General features: G+C 40.2%; 1 protein-coding gene across 2 annotated transcripts in view; it reads right to left on the minus strand.

Annotated features, from left to right (window-relative positions):
- Window positions 1-426: 426 nt before the first annotated feature.
- LOC143041015 (alpha-1-inhibitor 3-like) overlaps window positions 427-26222 on the minus strand; it is a 76607-nt gene continuing 50811 nt past the window's right edge. For both annotated transcript variants that reach the window (XM_076212587.1, XM_076212576.1), the window contains 8 exons: window positions 23397-23518; window positions 23067-23217; window positions 22377-22615; window positions 20737-21010; window positions 4344-4495; window positions 3457-3669; window positions 2773-3177; window positions 427-2382 (listed from right to left, as the gene is read on the minus strand). In XM_076212587.1, coding sequence (XP_076068702.1) covers window positions 2212-2382; window positions 2773-3177; window positions 3457-3669; window positions 4344-4495; window positions 20737-21010; window positions 22377-22615; window positions 23067-23217; window positions 23397-23518 — 1727 coding nt within the window. In that variant the 3' untranslated portion in view covers window positions 427-2211. The remainder of the gene's footprint in view (window positions 2383-2772; window positions 3178-3456; window positions 3670-4343; window positions 4496-20736; window positions 21011-22376; window positions 22616-23066; window positions 23218-23396; window positions 23519-26222) is intronic.

A 26222-nucleotide genomic window follows, 5' to 3' on the forward strand; every position in this document is an offset into this window, starting at 1 on the left:
CCAAAGTTGATCTTTTTTTTGTGATTTTTCACATTTTTCTCTCTGCCACCCGTACCTTTGGCCTGAGTGCTGCCCAAGTGCAATCCACAGGGGGCCTGGTGGCCCTCAACATGTGGGTGATGAGCTAAGAAGAAAACAAGGGTGGTGGATGGGAATGGAATGGGTGAGAGTACGTGTCTTGAATGGTTAACTTTGTATAAGGGGTAAGAAGCCCTTGGCATAATAAAATGGCACTTTTTTATGCAAAATTTATTTCTTGCAACACCAACTGAATCTTGATAATTAAAATTCAGTATCTTCTCCAATCTGGTACAGAGGAAAAAGCCTTTGGTATAATAGATAGAAGATAAGTGGCAACATCGAACTGCCTATTGTAGGCCCTGTGGTTTCTTAGGTTCTTATGTACAAGGTCAATGAAAAAGGTGAGGCACAATTTTTTTTTATTCCATATCTTAGACATGAGTATGATCATTCCTACAACTACCTTTCAAAATTAGACTACTACTTCATGAACATAGGTCTTGAGATTCTGTACATCATTATGTTAATTGCATATTTCAGACAAAAAAAATCATACAAGTCCCATGTGCAAGATGGCATAAACAAGAAGTATTTTAACAAGAATATTTACAGATGAACATTTGGTGGCATATAAAATATTTGTTCATCTAAAGTACAGGCTCAATTTGTATTTGGTAAAGCACGTACATGTTGATCTACAAGTAGTTTCAGCTGAACAGAACATTGATTACTGTGGCTTTATTCTGATAATTGGCAAAATGGCCATGCTGGCTTTGATGAAAATATGGGAACTCTGGTATTAGAAAAAAAAAATCTGACTTGTTAAAAACAAATGGAATGAATAGAGAAATCAATAAATTGGTTCTAAACTAGTTTAACCAGTGTTACACTAAGAGACCACAAGATCATTATTCAAACAAAACACTAACACAGGAAGAACCTAAATGTTTGCTCTCCATTAAAAATGAAATGCATGATCAGACTTAACAACTTAATGAAAACATGGTGTGCACATGTCAATGATCTTGGAACTATTGAATCTATTGAAAAATGACTACAAGCTCTGATGATACATGTGGTGCAGGTACTGGTTTCTATTCTAGCTTTCAGTATTACACAAGTCTAACTTCCTTCTCACTTTCAATCTAAAATTGAAAAAAGTAAAAAAATAGAAAATAAAATAACTCCCACAATTGACATTTCTAAGTTACTTTTGTGGTCACTAGTAAAAAGTTATGCTACACTGCAATTCATGGATAATCATACATACATACATACATACATACAAATGGCCTTTTCCCCCTTACAAGGGAGGTAGTCAAAAACAAAGGCATAAAATCCACTCTCATTTACCCCCCTCTCTCCCTCTAACCTTGGCTCCTCCTGGATAATGGGTCATCCCTGCATCTTGCCCACTGCCCTGGGTCAGAAGCAATGTAGCAAGACACATCACATCCACAGCAAGGTCGCTTCATTTAATTGGCACCCCCCCCCCTCTCTGTCCCCTCGTGCAGAAAAAGAGAAGTTGGGGAGAAATCCCTTCGGGCTGCATCAAAATATTCACACATATTCCCTCACCTCCCATCCCCCACCCACTCCCTTCCATGCATCACAGCATCATTCATACACAACCATTCTCCACTTACCCCTATCTTGTCTTCTCCCTTTCTTCCTCAACAGACATTCCCCTCTTTCCTAATGCTCCTTTTACCCCACCCATTCATCTAATCCTTGGTCACCCCCATCATGTTCACTCCTTCCACCTCTGTCATCCAAACCTCTTTTCCTGATCTTTCTTCACTCATTCTTTCCATGTGTCCAAACCATCCCAATACTTTTTCATCAACCCTATCTCTCAACTCCCTTTCCACCCCCACTCTCCTCCTCACCTCCTCATTTCTTATACTATCCAGCCTAGTAACCCCTATCATACTTACGAGTCATTTCATCTCAAACAGAATCAAACTCTTCCTCTCTTATGTTCCATGTTTCTGCCCTATACAGTGCTCTCAGCACAATCACTCCTTCATCCATTCCCAAATGTCTATTTCTCATTACACTTTTCAATCCTCCAAGGCATTTACTTGCTTCTCGCAATCTACATTCCACCTCCACCCCCAAACTCCTCCCTTTCCTGTCACATTCACACCCAAGTACCTAAAGATATCCACTTCCTTCACTATATTTTCCTTAATTTTCATAATCAAAATATTCATCAAGAGCATCTACTAAACCTTTAATGTCTTCTGGTTTAGCAGTTGTAGTTACATTCTGAGCTGGTAATGCTGGTAAAACTTCAATGTGTTCTATAATTGGGTTCACCCAAGGCAGGCATTCATCATTGGGAGGAAGAGTATATTTCTGAAAGAAAAGAAATATGATCACAATAGGGATGGAGAAAAAAATTACCAATGACAGTTACCCATCTGAGTAAAATTTTGTATGATGACCAAAGCAATTGCTGGACAAAATACTAACAAAGAACAGAGTTGTATAGCTACCAATGAATGTCAATAACACATTCCATCAAATTATACTCATATTCAATAAACCCTTGTTTAATGGATTTAAGGGGCAATGAACAAAATCCCCTCCCTCGCCCACTATATGAGCACAGTATATCAAGAACACATTTTTATAACCCTTGATAAATATGATACAGTAAATGTTTAATTTATTAAATATAATCAGACTGATGTTCCTCCCTTTTGTTCATTAAATTGAAGGAAGAGTGTATAGTGCAATACTAACCTCACTGATTGAAAACTCTGGTTGATAGTAGTCATAGACCATTACAGTTCCTGGCTTTGCATTTTCAACATCCACTTCTCGTAGGATTTTGAAATCTAGACATAAAAGTTCTTTTGAGAATTCATCTATATATATATTGATTTTGCTACCATCCACCTCGTAGCGTTTGAAAAGTCCAGTGCCATAACCAATCAGCTGCTTCAAATCCTGCTTATCAGGAATGTATCCAGAAACAAGGTTGATTTCGATGACGGCCATATTGGATTTCTCGTCAGGCAAAAGGTATGCAGAACAAATCTTTATTTCTTTAGTAACACAGGCATCATCACCCACAGTTTTTGTGTCAACACTTAAGCTGAAAGCTTTTACAGGGCTAGGTATGGGAACATTATAACGTAGAACAGCCTGGAGAAAAAAAAAGAAATTATAAACCTTAACTTATAGCACTATGATTACTATATTCAGCTTCATTACCAAAATGAAATATGAGGTATCAGTTGATTTGGAATGTAGGCTGAATGTCATATGTTAAACATGAGGCCTAATATTTGAGGGTTCTCCTCCAATATGATGGTTATTTAGTTTCATTTGGGTGTTTTTTGATTAATGGTTGTCTGGGGTAAGCAATGTAACATATCCATAATTCCATATGTTAAACAAATAAAGCTAATCTCAAAAACTTACCTGCATAAGTACACATCCATCGCCAGCCATATCAACAACAACACTGGTTGGTAATGAGGGAAGCATAACCATTTGTTGCAAAAGTTTATTGCTTTCTTTCACAAAGAAAGCATGTTCAAGATTTTGGCTTTCAACTGTAACTACAACATCAGTACCACCTTGGCTAAGGGTCTTTGAAAATGCAGCAAGAGCTTGGAGAGCCACCACAGTATCCTATTTCAAATATAAAGGCCAATGTAAATAAATTGAATAGAGTGCAGTCTCATTTATTCATAACATTCATTTTGCATGTCAACATTTCTGTCAACCATTCCCTAATTTCTACTTTACCCCATTGCTCATTTATTCTATATAATTTTTCAATGTTAAGATTTATTTTAATTGTTGTCTTAAGTTCAACTAAGTGGAAAACCTGCAGCCCCACAGTGGCTGGCAACAGTCCTCAGACCTTTCTACTGATCTCTCTAGACAGAAACTTTGGACTGTTGTCCAAGATCAGTGCAATTACTGCATGGGCAACTAGCACATAATACCAGTGCTGTAATAATTCCATGACATTAAAACTTCCTTTTTTTTCAGGATCAGGATGCAATGAAGAATAGCCCCATATATGTCAAATGTCATCTAGAGTTTACATCACTTGGCTGTAGAAATGAAAGGCTCCATTCCCTCTCCTAAGAGGTGAAATGCCCCCCAAAACACCAGTTCTTTTGGAAATCAATATGGCTGTTTTGAGTTGTGGAAATAGTGTGAGCTCCAAGTAAGATCTGTCCCACAGACTCCTTAATCTTCATAGGATTAAGATTGGAGGGTGAGGTCTGTGTGTCTAACCACAGGTCTGTAGTTAATTAGAGATGTGCTGCCACAACTGGAAACTTCAGACTTACCTGAGTTGATACAAAACCACCTTGGCCATTCCTTTTGGATGATATCCATTTAACAATCTTAATGGTTTCATCATCATAACGAGCAGCATCATGGGTTATCATTGCTAAAACAGCATAGCCTGCAGTTTCTACTGCAACAGCATCACTCTTCCCTGCAATCCAACAGAATGATAAGGTAATTACTAGTTGAGTTTTATTGAAATTGATGAACTAAACGGAGGTGTATGGGTTGTATCCAGGGCAATTTGAGGCTATGGCCAGTCCTATTCTGTGTTGGTACTGTCTTAATGCTGGATGGTGTCCTGAGCACATGTGTACTAGCGAGATTCTTGTCAGTTGTGGGAGGGTTTTTTCCAGTGGTGCTTATATCTGGCGGTTAGCAGTAATTCTTATAGGGCTTGTTTAATAATCTGAGTATGTACATGTTTCTGTGTGGATGTTTTGTATGGTATAGGAGATAGGTTGCTAGATCTGTTTGAATAATATGTTGCTGATGTAATTTTTTTGTTGAGTATCCAGGAGCAGCTAAGAAAAGAGGGAGTGAAGGAAGGGTGGTAAATGGGAGTGGAGTATGTGGGGATGAAATGGGTGGGAGTTGATTTATGCCTTTGACTTTTGGCTGCCTCCCTTGCAAGGGGGAAAAAGTCCTTGGTATATCTATATATTTCAGAGAATTGTCAAATGTGGAGGTTAGGGACTAATTGATTGTGGCAGTGCGAGGAACTAAAGACTGATGGGAGAGGAAAATGAAGGATTTAGGTAAAGATGAGGTACAAATATCATTGAAAATTATGAAAGCTGGTAAGTTCCTTGTATCCAGGGTGTTGTGTGAAACAACTGACAGAGAAAGGAACAGTTATAGTAGATTGGGTACCAAGGTTATTTAATGTATGCCTAAGGAAGGAGAGTGCGCCAAAGGACTGGAGGAGTGTTTGTATAGTTGCACTTTACAAAGGAAAAAGTGACAAATATGAATGTAGTAGTGTAACCTTACATATTGTAACATTACCCATGGAAAACTACATCATAACACATATAAATATACATCTGTGACTCACTACAGAGAGATCTGAACAGGGTCTGGGAATGGGGTCAGAAGTGGGAAGTGGACTTCACATTAAGAAATGTAGCATAATGAAATTTGGAAAAAAAAAAAAAAAAAAAGTATGTCAGAACAATATCAAATTTGTGAAAAGAAAGTAAAGAAAGTGGGATCTGAAAAAGACCTGGGGGTGATCATCGCAAAAGACATGTCCACTGGCAAACATATAAACAAAATTGTTGGCAAAACCTATTACTTGCTAAGATCAATAAAAGTGGATGAAGAAATGGTAAAAGAAATACTAGTCACACTGATGAGGCCTAAATTGGAGTACACAGCGACACTATGGTCACCCAGTACTAAAAAGAACATAAGGAAGATTGAGAAAATCCAGAAAGCAAATACAAAAGTGGCCCCAACACTATAAAAAATATCATATAAAGAAAGATTGTCAAAACTACAACTACTGACTGTGGAACAAGAAGAGAAATAAGTGACTTGTTGACCATCTACAGAGTTATGAGAGGTGTGGAAATCCTTGGTAGAGATGACTTACTAAATTGGGATAAGAAAAACATGAAAGGACATGGAAGGAAAATCAAAAAGGACAGTTATAGAAGAGACCTGAAAAAAAAAAAAAAAAAAAAAAAAAACACTTTCCCCAAAGAGCGGTGGATGTATGGAACATACTAGACAAAACAATAGTGTGTGCAAAAACAATACAAGAAACTAAGAGCAAATTAGATATGGCGAGACACAGATGGGACATCACTAGCATAACTCTCCTTCTTATCCATAAGATGGAACTAGGTAAATAGGTAAATACATCCATGACCTTGGGCAACCACCCATCACATGATCAGTGGATGATAATGGCTAGGTAGCCAGAAACTCATCTCCAACACACATATACCACATCCCCAAATATCCTTGAACACAAATTAAATAATATGAAATAACTACATAATAGAACCAACCATTTGTATAACAATAAGACAAATATTGTTAAAGCTGTCAACTCCCCTCACCATATGCTGATTTCAGCAATTAAGTGGTGCATGAACCATGACTGAGTGGGGAGTCAGCAGTTGTGAAGTGAACGTATATCTGCTTGGACCTATGAAGAGTGTCCTTTTTCCAATAATATGAGCATATGAAAATGTGTTTTGGAACTTTCTATAAAATAGGGATTGGATACCCACCAAAAACAATTACATGGTGGCAACAGTACCACCACTCCAAAGAGGGCTATTTGTCATTTGTGTAGGATTGAAGGAACAAGCGACTTCATATCAACTTACCCATACATATGAAATATCATAATGGGCACTTCACCCAATCACTTTCTTTCACATGTGACATAGTGCGACCAAGTAAAAAACCTTTGTTCAAATACAAACAGCCCAAAGCGACCAAACACATCAGCAAAACCAACAGAACTGTCACACCCAACCCTGTTAATACAAACATTTTGATCTATGGACATGTGAAACTACCAGTGAGTGGTTCCTCTTGCGAAATATTTACCGTGTACACGACATTGTGGAATCAATACTCTTCACGACACCATATACCATAGTATAAACCGTTGATGCTAATTGGTGCAACTGGTCCAACCACATAAACTGCCCCAGAGAAGGACATGGCCCCCTTCAAGCCAGTGCTGAATCAACAAACCCATGAGCAAACTCAATCACAAATACTGGTGGATTCGAATCAGCTCATGGTCACCTTCCAACCTGCCCAGCTGATTTATCACCTAAAAACCATCATTACTTTGGCCCCCCACCCACCATAAGGAATAGAATCACAGGGGAACCGGTGCTGAACTCTACCGAGTCCTCACAATTCGCATCAAGCTGACATGACCTAGGCTCCCACTCTGCTCCCCATGATGCCCCAGCTCTACAAGGGCCGCAAGCCCACTCACTTCCCTCCACCCCGATCCAAGCCCAGGACAAACCTTCCATCTACAAGTTTTCTTGGAGAGAGAGAGAGAGAGAGAGAGAGAGAGAGAGAGAGAGAGAGAGAGAGAGAGAGAGAGAGAAACAGGAAAAAAAAATTTAATAGGTGTAGTTAATCAAAATTCACTTCAACCAGAACTCATATATTTACAATCAAATTATAATATATCTCAAGCCACTCTTCTCAAGAGAATATTTCTCTTGTTCTAACAATATCAATTATCTACTGTAGAATATTATTAAAAAAAAAAAAAAAAAAAAATTAGGAACAATCCACAAGGACAACCCCATCATCTAGCCAGCTTTTCCTTCCTAAAAAGTTACACATCAGGAAGGATGAAGATTAGGTAACAAGTTTTCTCATTTCCCATTACCATTCTATAACTATATTATAATGTGTAAATATTTTACTAATTTTGAAAATTGCCAATATTTTAATTTTTGTCACCATGTCACACAATACCCAATCACAGTTGCCTGGAACCTGATTGCATCCATTGACCAGTCCCTTATAAACCTTAATAACAAAAACGGGCCTGAGGACACCACAACTCAGAACCCAACCAATAACCATAACATAAACAGCCCCCCACCACCACCATCAGCTCTGCTCAAGCTTCAAATCAAACTCGAACTAACACAACTACATCACAAATCACTAGCAAACCCAATACTTTGCAAACAACCATTCATTATCCAAGACCTGGCACACCACCTCCAAATCCCCCTACACTAGTTCATAACCATTATACTCTACTACTAACCCAGATATTGATACTTTCTCAAAGCCCAGCGGCATATCCATCACAGATGCAATGCCCATTTTTCTAACAATAACATAACCCAGGACAAGCACAAAATCACAATTCTTAATAATCACTTCAATCCTCATGATGAATTTTGTCAATTTGCCCAACTTTTGAAATCCAAATTGGAACCTGGTCTCTCATATGTGGAATATTGCTCAGAACTTAGGAAATTGTTCAGCGATAAGGCAAAAAATAATTCCCACTTCCTATTCAAATTCCTAGAGTTCATGTGTAACCCACCTCCTTCTCCACATTCCACTCCATTGTGGCACAAGTAGCAGAAATCTTTAGAATAATCAGATCTTCTCTTAATGGTCCCTCCCCATGGGTCACAACTAACAACCATGGGGAGAAGATGTAGCAAATTTCCTTGAGCTTGCCATATTTTTCATAGTATTGCCCATAAAGTGTGAGAGAGGCCCAAAGAGTTTACATTGACATAAATGACACCTCCCCATCACATCATTGACATAACAGACAATTGTGGGATAGATTCAGCAAAGACCAACCAGCCAGGACAAATATAATCTCTTCCATAGATAACACTAACTCACCCAAACCCACACAAAAGCACCATTCAACAGCCCCCTTGGCACTACCTGGTGTGATTTTCACAAATCTAATTCCCACAATACTCAGGACTGCAGACAATTCTCAAAACAAAATACAATGTGTTCCATTCACAACACAACTTCACACTTGGATGCAGACTGCAGAGCACAACAATCAGTCAGGACCCCCCACATACAACATACAACCAACGACTCCATAATGTCACCCATAGGTGAACCTAAGATCCTATGATTCATGGGTACAGCAGGGAGCATCCTATGCACATTCCTAATAGACACAGGCACAAAGATAAATATATTATCACAGTCCATATGTGCACAATTAGGTGACAACTACCCTACTGACATACCACACCTTAGAGGGACCATGCTAGGTGGTGCTCACCTAGACTTCACTTCAACTATAAAATTACCAATAAACATTGTAAATAATCCATTCCCAACCACTATTTTCTAAGTAGTCAATGACTGGACACTTGAATATTATGGCATATTAGGAATAAAGTTCCTAGCCAATCACAATATTCTAATTGATACAAACTCTGCTAAGCTCAAGTTAGGTAACATTGAGATACCTTCCTCACTTAATCCAGCACTTTTAGGCACCCTGGTTGACACACTTGGTACTCACCCCCCAACTCCCTACATCTCTCCACCTGAGTTTTACAATATCTTGCTTACAACCAAGTTTGCCTACCTCAGTATCTGCTGACATCAACACCACATAGGATGTTGTCGCAAACCCCTGAGTCAGCATCAGGCTATACCACCTACATTACGACACCTTTCACCACTCACACAGAAAAGCCAAGTCAAGACCACTCTACCCCCTTCCCCAACACAAGGATTCTGACCAACACCAAAGCAATGATCTAACCTGGCAAGAGTAGAATCATCACCACAACCATACCTGGTGCACTTCCAGACCAAGACATAATAGTTGCTCCAGACACATGTAGGGGAAAGAATCTCCATATGCATGTTGTATGGGACAGAGTTTGGGAAGGAAAACTAGCACTAATTTTACTAGAGACCATCTCACATGCCCCAGTTAAACTGAAGAAACACACAGATAAGTATGGCTCAACTATACATAAACCGCATTGAAGTAGCACACACCACACCAATCAACACCCTTACTAGGTCCTGGAGCTGCAGCGTCTACGTCGTGGGACCACCCCCCAAAACCAAGAGTTGGGGGCCAAACGGCAGCAACCACCCCTGGCCACCGGCTCTACGCAGGTGGCACCGATCCCCAAGAGGAGCTACGCCTACCTTGGGGAGTACCACAATCCTTTTTCCCAACATGCAATATTACGTTTTTTCTGCACCGAGGGGTGATTTTCCGGCGATCACCCCTCTTCTTCTACTTTTAGCTGGAGATGTAGAGAGCAATCCTGGGCCCACCACAAAATACACATGCCCAACATGCTCTAAAGATGTCTCAGGTGCGGGAGATACGGGCATAGGACTCAAGATTGTTACACCAGACTCAGTGATCGGGCATACAGACAGGATATGGGAAATAGCCAGCCCAAGCAAGGGATAATGTGCGTTGAGAGAGATGAGGACGCATATATGAGGGACTCTTGTGAAAATCTCAGTCATGGGATGGAAACTTGCTCAGGAAGGAAAGACAAAGGGAAAACACAAGTACAGGAAGACAGGACAGACGAAGTGGGGATCAACCCAAGGTGGTCAATGTATGTGAAGGATGCCAAGATGGGAATCGAGGGGAATAAAAAAAAAAATCGCGGTAAAAGCACTGAGGGATACGGGAGCGTGTCGCACCATCGTGAGACCAGATCTGATACCGGGTTTAAAACAGAGAAGCACAGGTAAATTCTCCATGATATTGGCGGGGGGAGTAATAGAATCAGCTCCTTTAATCAACATGGTTTTGGAAATGGATGGACAGGTAGCAAAGGTCGAGGTAGGCTTAGCAAAGATACCGATAAAAGGAGTAGATGTCCTCTTAGGAAATGACGTAGGCGAAGCGGTTCCCATTAAACTAAAGACAGTCAGCGACCCCATACCCAGACAGACACATACACTTACTGACTCAGCTGACATGGCCGATCCTGTGGCATTCATCACTAGAAGCCAGGCCAAGAGAGCACAAGAAGAGGAGGAACAAAGTAAAAGTGACCTAGCCCTCCTGCTTGGTGGAGACTCTGGGGACGAGACCAAAGATGAGGCGAAGGAAGAGACGATAGCGGACAAGAATGAAGAAGAAGACGTCCTTGCAGAGGAAGTCGTCAAGGGGATCGCTGTGGATGCAGAGCGACTCATCATACTCCAGAAAGAGGACCCTGAATTGGAAGCGGTGCGCCGAGCGGCAGAAGAGGAAGAGCAAGAAAAAGAAAAATATGACGACAAGGAATTCATCATAGAAAAGGGAGTCCTCTTAAGAAGGTACAAGACACCAGATAAGGTAGGGGGCGACGTTATTCTACAGATAGTCATCCCGCAGGTGATGAGGGAACGTGTTGTGAAAATGGCACATGAGGCTACTTGTGCCCACCTCGGGACAACTAAGACAAAGCAGGCTATAGCAGCCCATTTTTTCTGGCCCCGAATGTCAGAGGATGTTAAAAAGGTGGTTAGGGAATGCATCGTGTGTCAAGTGACTGGTAAACCAAATGATACACCTAAGAGAGTACCCATGCATCAAGTTCCTATAATTGAGGAACCTTTCTCTAGGGTTGTTGTAGATTGTGTGGGCCCTCTCCCAAAAACTAAGTCAGGGAAACAATTCTTAATAACCATAATGTGTCAAGCTACTCGGTATGCTGAAGCGATACCTCTCTCCAACATTAAGGCCAGGACAATCACCAAGGCCCTGATGTCTTGTTTCAGTAAGATGGGCATGCCTCGGGAGGTACAGAGTGACAGGGGCACCAATTTTTTAAGTGGGATATTCAAGGGAGCCCTAGAAGACTTCAACATAAAACACATAATCGCTTCAGCATATCACCCCCAGAGCCAGGGGAGTCTCGAAAGGTTCCACGGAACCTTAAAACGTATGATTAGAGCCTTTGTTTTAGAATTCCAAAAAGATTGGGATGAAGGCATAGACTTGTTACTCTATGCCTTCAGAATAACTGTCCATGAGGGTTTAGGTTTTTCTCCATTTTACTTAATGTTTGGCAGGGCACCAAGAGAGCCCCTCGCTTCCCTGTATGACCAGCTATTGTCAAAAACTCCAGAAGGAGGTATCCAATACACTAAATTAGTAGGTAACAACTTCGAAAAGCTAAGGAGAATCAGACAGATAGCAAAGAAAAACCTTGAAGTAGCGCAGGGAAGTTATAAGAACCAATATGATAAGAAATCAGTTAGGAGGGAGTTAAAGGTAGGAGAATATGTGCTTGTACTGTCCCCTCAGAGAAACTCATTGCATCCAAAATATGAGGGACCATTTGAGGTGCTCGAAAGAAAAGGGGGTCACAACTATGTACTGAGAAATCCAATGAGAAGATCTGGGATACAGCAAGCACATATTAACCTCCTAAAGGAATTTAAAGGGGAAATAGAAAAAGAGGCAATTGGTGCAATTGAGACAGGACAAACTGAGGGAAGTCTTGACTCGGATATTGAAGATCTAACATTTTCTTATAATTTGGACAGATCAGATAACAATGAGGCATTGGAGAAATCCTTGTCGTCATTGGAGGGAGAGATGCGGGAAGAAGTTAGAGCAATACTCCGCGAGCACATCCAGGTATTTTCCCCATGCCCCAGCGTTACCCAAGCAATCCATCACGACGTCATACTAGAAGATGGTGCCAAACCGGTGAGACAAGCGCCATACAGATTGTCGCCCCAGAAGAAGAAAATCATGGAGGAAGAAGTTCAACAGCTCATGACCCAAGGATTGGTGGAGCCTAGTACTAGCCCCTGGGCCTCACCGGCCATATTGGTACCAAAACCCGGAGGTGAGTGGAGGCTGTGCGTGGATTACAGGCAAGTAAATGCGGTCACCCAGGCCGATCCTTATCCCCTCCCTAGAATTGATGACCTCATTGAGGAACTTGCTACAGCCCACTTCCTTTCGAAGTTAGATTTGATGAAAGGGTATCACCAGATTCCCCTTACAAGTAGGGCCCGCACGATATCTGCATTCGTCACACCCCATGGGCATTTCCAGTATACTGTCACCCCCTTCGGAATGAAAAATAGTGGCGCATCCTTCCAGCGCCTTGTGAATTGGCTTGTCGAGGGATTACCAGGTGTCAGAGCCTATTCGGATGACATCATTGTGTTTTCCGACACGTGGGTTGATCACCTGTACAGGCTGCAGGGGTTGTTTGACAGATTAGCACAGGCCCACCTCACTGTGAACATGAAGAAGAGCTCCTTTGGGAGAAGTTCTATCGCATACCTCGGACATCAAGTGGGCCAAAACAGCATCACACCATTGGAAGCCAAGATCAAGGATATAGTGGAGTTCCAGGTTCCGAAGACACGACGAGGCGTCAGAAGATTCCTTGGCATGCTGGGATTCTACCGCAGGTATTGTCCAAACCTCGCGGATGTGGCTGCTCCTTTAACCCGCATGCTCTCTTGTAATCCTTTCAGGTGGAATGAAGGCGCAAATGCAGCCATTGAGGAGTGTAAGAAACTTCTCTCTAGAGGTCTTGTCTTAATTGCCCCTGACTATGGTAAGACCTTTATTATATTTTGCAACGCCAGCAAAGTAGCTGTAGGTGCCATGCTTGCGCAAGAGAAGGATGGCGTCATGAGGCCCATCTCATTTATGTCTCAGGTTCTCAAGGACTACCAAACACGGTATTCTACCATTGAGAAGGAAGCTCTTGCCCTTGTATTAGCCCTTAAGAAATTCCATGTATTCTTAGATAGAAAAGTAGTTATCCTTAGTGATCATAATCCATTGAAATATATCATAGAAGGTAAAACCAAAAATGATAGGCTGGCTAGATGGGCGATAGCTCTCCAAGGTTACAATTTAACAGTAAAATATATTCCAGGAAAGTCTAATGTGGTAGCTGATGCCTTATCACGTCCCGACATAAAATGCTCAGACCCCATTTCACAGGCCTGATCATTTTTTCCGGCGAAAGGGGGATATATGTCATGGCCACGTTCACGATACCCCGACCATGACAATATGTTGTAGCGAAGGAGCCCGGATCCAAGAGAAACAATGAGCCCCTTTGTGCGCAGGGACTCTATGGACAAGAAGTGCGCGCGAATGTGTCAGCGGAGGAGTACGAAATCGGTGACCTCGCCGATGTCAGGTCAAGGGGCACGCACGCCAAAACCAGGCGGCGACGTAGAGCCAACATATAAAGTCACATTACATTGTAGAATTAAGGTATCAGGTAGAAATTATTTTGTGAGCCCTCTCCACACAAGAATAAAGGAAATGGTGGAAGTGTGGAGTTGGGTAAATAGAATTAGGATAAATTAATTAAGTACATGTTGGCACCTGTGCTATGACGCTGGTGTCGTGCGGTCTGTGTATATAAGAAGGGGAGCAGTGGTCCTTACCCCACCCCGTTCCTGCACCGCACTCTGTTATTGCTCAACATTGGTAAGATATATATATATTTATACTTTTATACTGTGCTAGAAAATCTATTCCTGTTGCTTTTTCCATTGCTTTTCTTTATCCCCGCGAAGAGAAAGAATATCCAAAACGAGGCTACGTTTTGAATCTAATATTCTAGATTGAAGGAACTACTCGAATCCTAAGTCTCGATTCGATGTATAAACTCAAACATAGAGCCTAGATTCGTGACAACCTCCTCATGTTCACTCCTTCCACATCTGCCTTCCACACTTCTTTTACTAGTCTTTCTTCACTCATTCTTTCCATGTGTCCAAACCATCCCAATACTCTTTCATAAACCTCATCTCCCAACTCCCTTTCCACCCCCATTCTCCTCCTCACCACCTCATTTCTCACTCTATCCAGCCTAGTCCTATCATACTTCTCAGACACCTCATCTCAAACACATTCAAACTCCTTCTCCCTTCTTCTCTTATGTTCCATGTTTCTGCCCCATACAGTGCTGTCGGCACAATCACTCCTTCACTATGGGTACCCAGTTCTAAAAAGAATATGAAGAAAATAGAAAGAATACAAAGAGCAATGACAAAGTTGGCACCAACTCTTTCCAAATTAACATATGAACAAAGAGTGTCCAAATTGGAATTACCAACTCTGGAACAAAGAAGAGAAAGAGATCTGCTGACTATTTATAGAATCATGAAAGGAATGCAAATCCTAGATAGGAATGATTTACTAAAATGGGACAATAGAAAAACAAGAGGACACAAAAAAAAAAAAAACTAAAAAAAGATAACTATAGAAGAAATCTGAAAAAAATAAATAAAATAAAATAAATAATAATAATAATAATAATAATAGCTTCCCACGCAGAGTAATGGATACCTGGAATAATTTTGATAAAGTATGTGCAAACACTATTCAAGATTTTAAGAAAAAACTTGATGCTGAAAGATACAAAGACGGGTCACCACGAGCATAGCTCCCTTCCCGTATAATACAACTAGGTAAATACAATCTCCTCTTATCATCCATTCCCAAATGTCTATTTCTCATTACACTTTTTAATCCACCAAGGCATTTACTTGCCTCTCTCAATCTACATTCTACCTCCACCTCCACTCCCTTTCCTGCCACATTCACACCAAAATATCTAAAACTATCCACTTCCTCCAGTCTCTCTTCCTTAATACTCCCTTCCAGTCCACTGCCACTTTCACCCCTTGTACATCTCATCACCTTACTTTTACCCACATTTATCTTCAACTTCCTTCTTTCACACACTTTCCCAAACTCTGTCACTAACTTCCTCAATCCCTCCTCTGATCCTGCTACAAGTGCAGTGTCATCCACAAACAACAGCTGGCTTACCTCCCACTTTTCTCCATTTTCTTTAACCATCTCCAATCCCTGACCCACCACCCTTGCATTTACCTCTCGCACCACCCCATCCATGTATAAATTGAACAGCCAGGGTAACATAACACATCCCTGACAAAGTCCCACCTTTACCTCAAACCACTCACTCTCTCCATTTCTAATCCTGACACACACTCTACTACTCTCATAAAAACTCTTGACAGCTCCTAAAAGCTTTCCTCCTATCCCATATATCTGCAATACCTCCCACAGTGCCTTCCTGTCTACCCTGTCATAAGCCTTTTCCAAATCCATAAAAGCCCAAAAAACATCCTTACCTTTTCCTATAGCTTTCTCACATATCTCTCTTACCACAAAAGATCTGATCTACACAACCTCTACCTGTCCTAAACCCACACTGTTCCTCACCAATTACTTCCTCTGTTCCTCTCCTTATCCTCTCAATCAAGACCCTCTCATAAGCCTTCCCAACTACAGTTAACAAGCTAATCCCTCTGAAACTACTACACTCACACTTGTCCCCCTTTTCCCTTGTACAGTGGAACTATACAGGCACTCCTCCAGTCCTCCAGCACTCTACCCTCTCTCCAACAAACATTAAATAACCTCACCAGCCAGTCCATCACTGTACCTGCTTTTTTCAGACATTCTGCATGACATCCATCCAGACCAGGTGCCTTACCTGCTCTCATCATCTTAACAACTGCCTTCATTTCATCCTTCCTTATTTCTCCTCCATTTTCCTCACTCATCACTCTCATTTTCTTAGCACTTCCCACTGCAACTACCTTTCCCTCCCTATCCTCCTTCACATTTAGCAACTCCCTAAAATACTCTGCCCATCTTCCTCTTACTGCCTTCTCTTCCATTATCACTTCTCCATCTGCACCTTTTACCTTTTCTTCTCTACTTGATTTGCCTCCTCTTCCTCTCTTAATTTCTTTCCAAAACATCTTTTTATTACTTTCAAGATTTTCTGTCATACTCTTACCCCATTTCACATCTGGTTTCCTCTTTGCCTCCTTTATCTTATGCTTTACTTCTCTTTTCTTTGTACCTATATAGTATATCCTAAGATTATATCTCACCAATACATGTTCATAGTGACCCTTACTAGTACCTTTAGGTTAACAAATTCCATGGAAAATATAATAATGTTCATCATTGTATACAAAATGTAACACATATGTAAACCTAAGGAACATGTCTCACAAAAAGATGCTATAATCATTTTCCCCCTTTTGTATCTTGTTACCACCCCAAAATGTGATTCACAAAAAAGTCCTGTTCCACCAGAAGTGACAATTGTATAGTGTTGACTCACAGAAATGAGTTCTGTTACACCAAAATGACTACAAGTACAACTCACAGACACACAATCATGCACGTAAACAACACAACATACACTCTATAAAGGATTTGTGGGAAAACCCAGTTTCGGCTGTAGCATTCCTTGGGGAGACGGGACTGCTCAGACAGACAGTCTAGGGAACGACAACAACAACAACAACAACTCACAGACAGGAGTTTAACTCCATCGCATCAGAACAAAAACTAATACAGTATTTCAAATGACCTCCCAGAAAAGAGAGAAGTGAATATAGATAGAACCAAGTGTGAACAGATTTTAAAGAAAACTGGAGTTAGACACTCCACTTTAAGAACTATCATCCCTTGGTGAACAATTCAGTATGTCACGATACCTATCTGACTACACCCCATAAACTTGTGAATATTTAAACCCCCCATCAACTCCCTATGGCACAATACCTGTTGTGAAATTTAAGGCTCACAACAGGTATTGTGCCATACTTACATTGTATATAAATATAATCCTTCATGCAAACCCCCTCACTGCTGATCACTCCAGGTGACAGGAGTCATCTCTTGCAGGGAGGGAGGTAGAGTACTACCTCTCATTAACAGACTAAAAGGGGGGTAACGGTGTCCGTTGATGTGAATAATCTGTTGATTTGGAGTGGTTTTTGGGTGGCATAGTAATTGCATGCACTAACAACAGCACCAAAAACACTGAAAACACAGCGAAAACACCACAAACACAGCTAATTAACGTCCATTAATGAGAGGTCTCATTGTATTATGTAAGCTTACATATTGTAACATCACCCATGGAAAACTACATCATAACACACATACAAACAAATATACATCCATGCCCTTAGGCGACCACCCATCACATGATCAGTGCATGATAATGGTTAACCACTTCCATACGGTGACGCCTATGTAGGCATGAGGAGCAAGTGGGTACTCGATGATGCCGACGTTGGCATCTTGATTATATTTATTGTAGTCGTACCTACGTACTCTCCATTCTCTCTAAACTGGCTTCATCAATTTTCTATGGGTATCAAAATACATGGGTGAAAGAGAACGAACGATTGAGCACTGACTTTATTTTTTATAATGCAATTATTATGATGCAACATCGCATGTCAGGCAGCTAATGCTGCCAGACGTGCGATGTGCCCCAGAGTGAAGAGGTTAAGTAGCCAGAAACTCATCTCCAAAGCACACATACCACATCCCCAAATAAGCCTGAACACAAATTAAATCACAAGAAACAACTACATAATAGAATCAACTATTTTATGACATAACCTATGTTTAAACCTTCTATTTGTATAACAGTAAGACAAATATTGTTAAAGCTGTCAACTCCCCTCACCAAATACCGACTTCAGCAATTAGGTGGTACATTAACCACAACTGGGTGGGGAGCCAACAGTTGTGAGGTGAACGTAGATCCGCTTGATGTGTATCCTTTTTCCAAGAATGCGAGCATATAAAAATGTGTTTGGAACTTTCCATAAAATAGGAAATTGGATAGCCACCAAAAACAATTACAGTAGTTATAAAGGGATCAGTTTGTTTGGAGAGGCATATGGGAGTGCACTGAGAGGATTAGGACACAAACAGAGGGGATAGTTGGAGAGGAACAGTGTGGGTTTAGAAGGGTAGAGTATGGATAAAGTTTTTGTGGTTAAGCAGATATGCAAGAAATCTTTGGCAAAATGTAAGGATGTTTTTGGGTATTTATAGATCTAGAAAAGGCTTATGACAGGGTCAACAGGAAAACATTGTGGGAGGTATTGCAGATATATGGGATAGGGGGAAAGCTATTAAGGGCAATCAAAATTTAACATGAGTAATACAGCATGTGTTAGGCTCAGAAATGGTAAGAGTGGGTAGATTGAGGTGAAGGTGGGCTGTGCCAGGGTTACTTTATATCACTATGGTTGTTCAATGTATAAATGAATGGAGTAAAATGGGAGGTAAATGTGAGGGTGAAAGGCAGGGGTTTGGAGATTGTTAGGCAGTTGTTCTCTACCATCTCACAACCCTCAGTTGCATGATATCCCAAGGGAACACACCTGTGCCTTGGCTGGCCGCATTGGGATGGACAAGCAGTTCCTTGAGGACCCAGCTCTGTACATTCCATTCTAGCTAGGTCAGTAGCCTGGTAATGTCTTGCATCTGGCTTCCCAGGCCTTGACAAGTTTCCCTAGTGGTCAATTAGAACATAGATCATGGCCTGACTTGGTATATAAGCTGGACGAAACTGCCAAAGATTCAGATCACCTTGAAGCATCATACTGTGAGCCTAGCTCACTGTCTCCATGGCCATCTCCTTTTCCCCTTCCCCCTCCCCCTGCTGGCAGACTGCTTTGGTACATGACTTGATAAGCACTGCTGTCACCTCCGTCTCTGTCTCCCCAACCCCTCTATCTCACTGCCAGAGTGAGCCATTATTTTTCTCTTGGCACCCAACTTTTTAATAAAGAACAACTGTCTCCTCATCAGTGTTAACCTTCCAGCTGACATCCTGACAGAGATGTTTTGTGAGAGTGGAGGGAAGTGGGAGGCACAATTGTTGTCCGCTGATGACACTGCAATTGTGGGTGGGTAAGGAGGATCTAAGGCAATTAGTGGAGTTTGGGAAGAAATGTGATAGGAAGTTGAAAGTAAATGTGGGTTAAAGGTGATGAGATGTGCAAGAGGTGAGTGTAGCATGGAGCTGAAAGCAAGTCTTAAAGGAGAGAGACTAGAGGTGACTAATTATAAACATTTAGGGTCACACATAGCATGGAATGGAGTGGTAGTCAAGGTAAACTGCAGAGTAAAGCAGGTAAATATCTATCTTGGGGGGAATGAAAAGTGTAACGAGAAATGGTATCTGGGGATGGATGCAAAGAGAAGACTATATGAAGGGGTGACTGTGCCCATGACACTGTATAAGGCAGAGATTTGGAATGAAAGGGAGGCAGAAACAAGGAATTGAAATGTTTGAGCAGTATGGTATGAGTTATGAGGATAGATAGAGTGAAAAATGAGGAGAGGAGAGCAGGGGTCAATAGAGAGCTGGAAGATAGGGCTGATCAAAGAATACTGGGATGATTTGGGCACATGGAAAGAATGAGTGAAGAAAGTCAAGGAAAAAGAATGTAGAAGGCAGAGGTGGATGGAGTGAACCTGAGGGGAAGACCAAGGATGAGATGGATGGGTTGAAGGGGGCTTTGGGTAAAAAAGGGAATGTTTGTTGAACAGGGAAGGGATAGGTGTGAATGGAGAATGGTTGTGAAAAGACAATAAACTGACATGACTTGAAGTAATTTCTCCCCACCTTCTCCCTTTATGCATGAGGGGATAAGGATAGAGGGTTGCCATGTAAATTAAGTGGTGGAGGTAAACCAGCTTAGATTGTTGGGCCCTGCTGTGGATATGCTGCATTACTTCTGACCTAGGCAGTGGACAGGAAGTAGGGATGGCCCTTCATCTACATGGATGAAGGTAACAAATGTGTGATGGATAAGTGTAGGATGGGTAAGGGGTGAGTGCATGCCTAGGCTGGCTACCAATCTTATATGGGGGAAAAAGCCATTTGATATAGTCAAAGATGAAGACAAAATACAAGTACAATCATACATACAAGTGTAATTACATTTTGATACATAAATTTTTATCCAATTCCAGTCTACTTCCTTCATTTGGAATCTGTGGGGAGAAAGAAAGAAAAAAGAAAAAAAAGAAAAAAAAAAAGAAAAAAAAAAAAAAAATGCATCACATACCTGGCCCAGCAACAGACTCCCAGAAGATGGAGCTGGATGACTTTGCAGATTTCCCTAGGAGTTGCTGAATATAAGTTTCAGTTTGGGAATGGCCTGCTAATGCTAATGCATAACTAATGAGAGCTAGAGTGTAAGAGCTAGGGTCTTCATCACGTAACAAACACTCTATTCCAGTTTTCACCACATCCTCTCTTTCATTCTGTCCAGCTTCCAAAAGGGCAAGGAGTACATAAGCTGTTAATGGAGCCTCTGCTGAAGTTTCTGCAATACCTCCCTGCAAAATACAACCTTTGTAACTGCAAATGAATTTGTTCTCTTACTTAGCATAAGAAGGAAATAAGCATTTCAATATCAAGTACAGGTACTAATCCTTCATGGCCACACCTGAAACCCAAACCCAAACCACATCAAAGCTGTCACTGATGCAGATGACCTAACAATAATAACCCAGCATTACAACTACAAAATGGCAGCCATGAACACACAAATTTACCTATAAAAATAAATGAATGAATATGAGACAAAAACAGTATGTCTGTATCTCTCAGAAGTCCTCAGTGATACTGTTTATCCCTGAGGGGATCAAAGGTTAACTCCCCAGGCATCCTGTTACAAAATATAAGAGTGGCATTTCACTACATGAATGAGGACATGATGAACAAAATCAATGAAAACTTGATATGGCCCAGACTGGAATACAGAGCAGTGATGTAATCACCATACTTAAAAGCAGGGATCCAGTGCTACCAAAGCTTGCTGGAGCACCATTCTGGCATTTTTGCAACTGGGGTGTTTTTTTTCTTTATTTGCTTGATAATTAGTTATTTTATGATAATTAATCAGTCAGTGCAAACACAAAATAATTATCGTGTGACATACAGTGGGCCCACTTTATATAGAAACATGGCAGGGATGGCAGGCTTTTGTCAGGCCCTCCAGAGCTCTGGCATTTATAAAACTGGCACTGTATCCCTGCTTAAAAGATACAAAAGAGAGATTACAAAAGATAGGTAACCAAGATCATGTCTAGTCTATACAACATGATATATGAAGAAAGAATGAAGAAATTGGGACTTTCTATTTTGGAGGACCAAAGAGAGAAAGGCAACATGATGATGGAAACAAGCTCAGAGAAACTAGATAGAATAGAATTACTGGTAAAAGAAAAATTGACAAGAAATCAGGAAAAAACTGAAAAAACAAACTAATTTAAAAAATGTCAGGAAGTAAAATTTTCTACACAGAAGTGTAGACTTGTGGAACAAGTTAGATGAAAATATAACCCAACAAAATAATTCAAGGCAAAATTTGAGAGGAAAAGAGACAGGACCTCATGAGCTTTGTTCCAACCCCATACACTATAACTAGGTAAATACACACTATCATGTGGATTCATTTACATCATTTTTCATACTCCTCCATCCTCTCCTAAATCTCTTGCTTTCATCCTATTGCATCAATGTGATCTTGTTCATCAGCCACTAAATGATGAACATTCACAGAACCAAGATCTTGTCACAACATGTATATGTCTCATAACTGATGCACAATTTATGCAATTTTCAGTTCTTATCACATAATGCTTTTGAATCTAAAGCTTTGGATACAAACCATCCTTTGAAAGTCATCAAGAATCTCACCTTCATTCCCTTGTGTAGAACCTTGCCTACAGATTGGAAACACCCATTTTCTCTTTGCTGCCGTCGAAGCCATGACATGGATTTGCGCAAGTCATCCTGATCAATGGAAATGTACTGTTGGGCCTGTGCAAATGATTTTACCACAAATGCAGTCAGCCATGTTGATCCAGAGTTATCCGATTTCCCAAAGGCACTGAAGGATCCATCTAAATGGCGATACTTCAACTCCCTTTGGTAACCTGTATGAACAAGTGCAATATGGAGCTCCTGTACAGTCTAAATAATTAATACAAATTTTCAATGAGTAATATATACCAATAAATAATATAATGTATATCAAAATGTTCTATTAGTACAAATCTATTCATAAGACTCACTGCCAGCCATTACATTATTGCTCATCTGATTAGCACAAACTAAACCCAAAATTAAAAATATAACCTTCTAATATTACAAACATTGAATAATGGAACCAATATCTGTGAACAGAAGAATTACATCCAGGATCCTTTTCTGGGTACTATGAAATCTAATTTCTCAATAACATGAAGAGCCATCAGCCTTATATACACTATGACTGATGATTGATGATGATAACTGTTATTACCTATTTTTATGGAATTCTATCTAATTCTAAAGATGAAGTCAAAGACCTCTGAACTCCACCTCATCTAATCATTTTGTACTAACCTGTTTTCATAAACCCTATTGCTCGATCTGCAATATCCTTTGTAGTTTGTCGTGTGGCATCAAGGTACTGCATGATGTAGATATTAGGGGCAAAGTTCAACATGTTCTGTTCACCACAGCCATATGGCTTCCTGATGAGGCTGCCCAAATTCTGTATGAATAAATTTCAAGAGATTCTTACAAATATGGGTAAAATTCTTTCAAACATTAAAATAGCAAAATAAAAAGATTACTACATTTGAAGAAGTTTAAGAATCAACAGTATATGCTTATGGTTTTCTTTAACATTACTGCACTTTGTGACCATTCAAAAAAAATTTGAGTACTTACATCAATAGTGGGACCAAGAAGGTCTCCCACAATAGTGACCCATCCACGGGCTGATCCTTCAACAATATTAGATGGTAACTCCACTTGCCATATATCTAAAGCATCCACATTGTTCTCCAAGTCTGTCAATACAATTAACCATGTAGTTACACTGATATACACATAATAATACACACCCACACACAGAGGATACAAGAGAGGAAAAATTAAAGGAGTGATGATAGCAGTAAAAAATATGCATTGAAGTGGAAAAGATAGAGCTGGGAGAGGGTATGGCCTGAATAATGGGTATTAGAATAAAAAATGAAGAAGGAGGAACAAGAGACAAAGATCCATGCATCCCCCACCAAGACAAGAACATGGAATGAAGTAGAATACAAATATCTAATACACAATACAATTGAGTAATTAGAAGGGTTTACATAGAAAATGGAAATGGTACTCTTATGAGAGACTTCAACTAAAGAAAGGTAATTTGGGAAGAATGGGAGATAAAGGGTAATGAAGAATCTGGGAGCAAAAAATTACACTGGGGCAGAGATAATACATACATATACCAAAGGATTTTTTCCCCCTTACACTGGGGGTAGCCAAAAAGAAAAAGGCAAAGAAACCACTTCCACACATTCCATCCCCTACATACTCCACTCCCCTTCACCATCCAGCACCTCTTCCTCCCCTCCTACACCACCTCTACAGCCCTCCAGCACCTCTTTAACCCCTCCTACACAATCAGATCATAAATTTGACATAGGTAAAGAAATTGATATCAGGCTACAATCTAGTGGCACTCACTTGTTTGGTGATAAAGGAAGGTGCCCATTGCTGATTAAAAAACAACCTTTATCAATGATTTGACACTGGCGGCACCCCAGCAGTGAGGCTTTTACCCATAAAAGCTGATACAGGCACAGAAAAGGAGAGAAAAAGAAAGGCTCACCATTGCAACATTCAACAGATACTAAAGTGAAAAAGAATTATTTCTATTCTAAATATTATAAACAAAGACTATGAGTATAATTTATATAGAAATTTTTAGAATGTTATATTAGAAAATAATTCCAGTCATAACATAAGAAACCAAAATATGTTGTACAAAAAAGTTCAGACATCTTACTGAAAACTTTGAAGCACGATTACTCAAAACAAAGATTTTTCGGTTTCAAATATTTGGCAAATTTAAAAAAATAATCAAATTTTCTTCAAACTTACCATGCTAACACATGAATGTTGTGCCTTTCTCGTGTAGTTTTGATAAAATGATAAATAATATCGCTAGAGGGAATTTTATCGGAAAAAGTGCTATCGGTGTGACGTCACAGTCATGCATTTTATGACCTATGTATATCTTGATCTATTCAGATTTCAGCAGCTGAAACTAAACCATGTTTACAATGTCGTTCATAATTCTGCTCCTTCATATGTGTGCTGTAATTTTGCATTATCTGCTGAGAACCGAACCCGGAACAGTCAAGGGCCTTTTACTGTAACTCATGCAGGTCCCTTCACCAAAAACAGCTTTCACTTCACAGGTGTTCGACTATGGAACTCACTACCTGTGTTCATTAAGCAGTCAAATAGCAAGGTTACTTTCAAGAAAAAGTCAAGGGCTACTATATGTCTCAGCTATGGAAAGAGAACAGCCTTGATTTTATGTACTACTAGCCTAGCGAGGGATACCTGACTCCATGAGTAATACCATCCAAATCTGCATTCACTCATAACTGTTCTGACTTCCCCTTTTTGTCCTTCAGAGGTCTAGTTTAGTATAACAATGTTTGATGTTACAAATTGGTTTCCACCTTTGTTTTGCTGGTCACAGTAAGGTATATGTCTCAGGTAGGGTCCGAGAACAGTTATGATCTGACCATAATACAAGCCTGGTGAATCAGGGCACCAGGCAACAAGGTAATTGGACCTTTCCCTCAATCACCCTGTTGTTTTGTTCATACGTGTACTGGTCCCCTGTACGCTACTTCTGGTGCTCCAGGTTATAATGTACTACTTCCTAGTGCTCATACTAATTACCCACTCCATCCTGAGGTACAGGTAAAATTTTGAATTGATTAATAGGTGACCCTAGTTGCAATGTAGCATTCAATATAACATGTTGATACAGCTGTCGAATAATGTAGTATATCATTAATGGTACTACTCTGATATGGTACTCACTCATACTGTTTTGTTTTGTTACCTTTTAGCATTATTTTGTTGTTCCTTTGCATAATCCAATGTTCCTTGTTGTGATGGTGCTCAAGTTTTGATCTCAATATCCTACGTGTTTCGAACATTTTAGTAATATTAGTAAAACTGTTACGATGTTTTTATGTCGTGTGTACTGATCGGTATTACTCATGACTTTCTCTGATCCCCTTAACCCCCAACGTATGTTGTCTGTGTAACTTAGTGTAGAAAAAATGTCTAATGAGGACCACAATGGAAATAAGCTGGCATGCTTTTTTGTGTTATCTTTGGCAATTGCAATTATTATTTCGAACCATGTGTTCCTGTCATTATCTACACTTCATGTATATTGATTCTTTGCCAAATAAACTTCTTATCATTATCATCATCATCATTATTACATGCTGTTTGTATGGTGTTTGAGATTTTACATGCAATAGCAGGTTAGTCTAGGTAAAGTATTAAGATCAGAAAACATTTGTGACATCATCAATGACATCATACGGACATGAGGGGGCTACCAAAGATGAGATGGATGGATGGGGTTAAAGGGACACTGGGAAAGAAGGAGTGTGTCTGTTGAGGAAGGAAAAGAGAAGACAGAAGATAGAGGTGAGTGGAGTGGAGAATGGTTGTGTATGG

Source organism: Oratosquilla oratoria, chromosome 2 (genome assembly GCF_046742065.1).
Source record: "Oratosquilla oratoria isolate Oo_2021 chromosome 2, ASM4674206v1, whole genome shotgun sequence".
In the NCBI taxonomy this organism is placed as follows: domain Eukaryota; kingdom Metazoa; phylum Arthropoda; class Malacostraca; order Stomatopoda; family Squillidae; genus Oratosquilla; species Oratosquilla oratoria.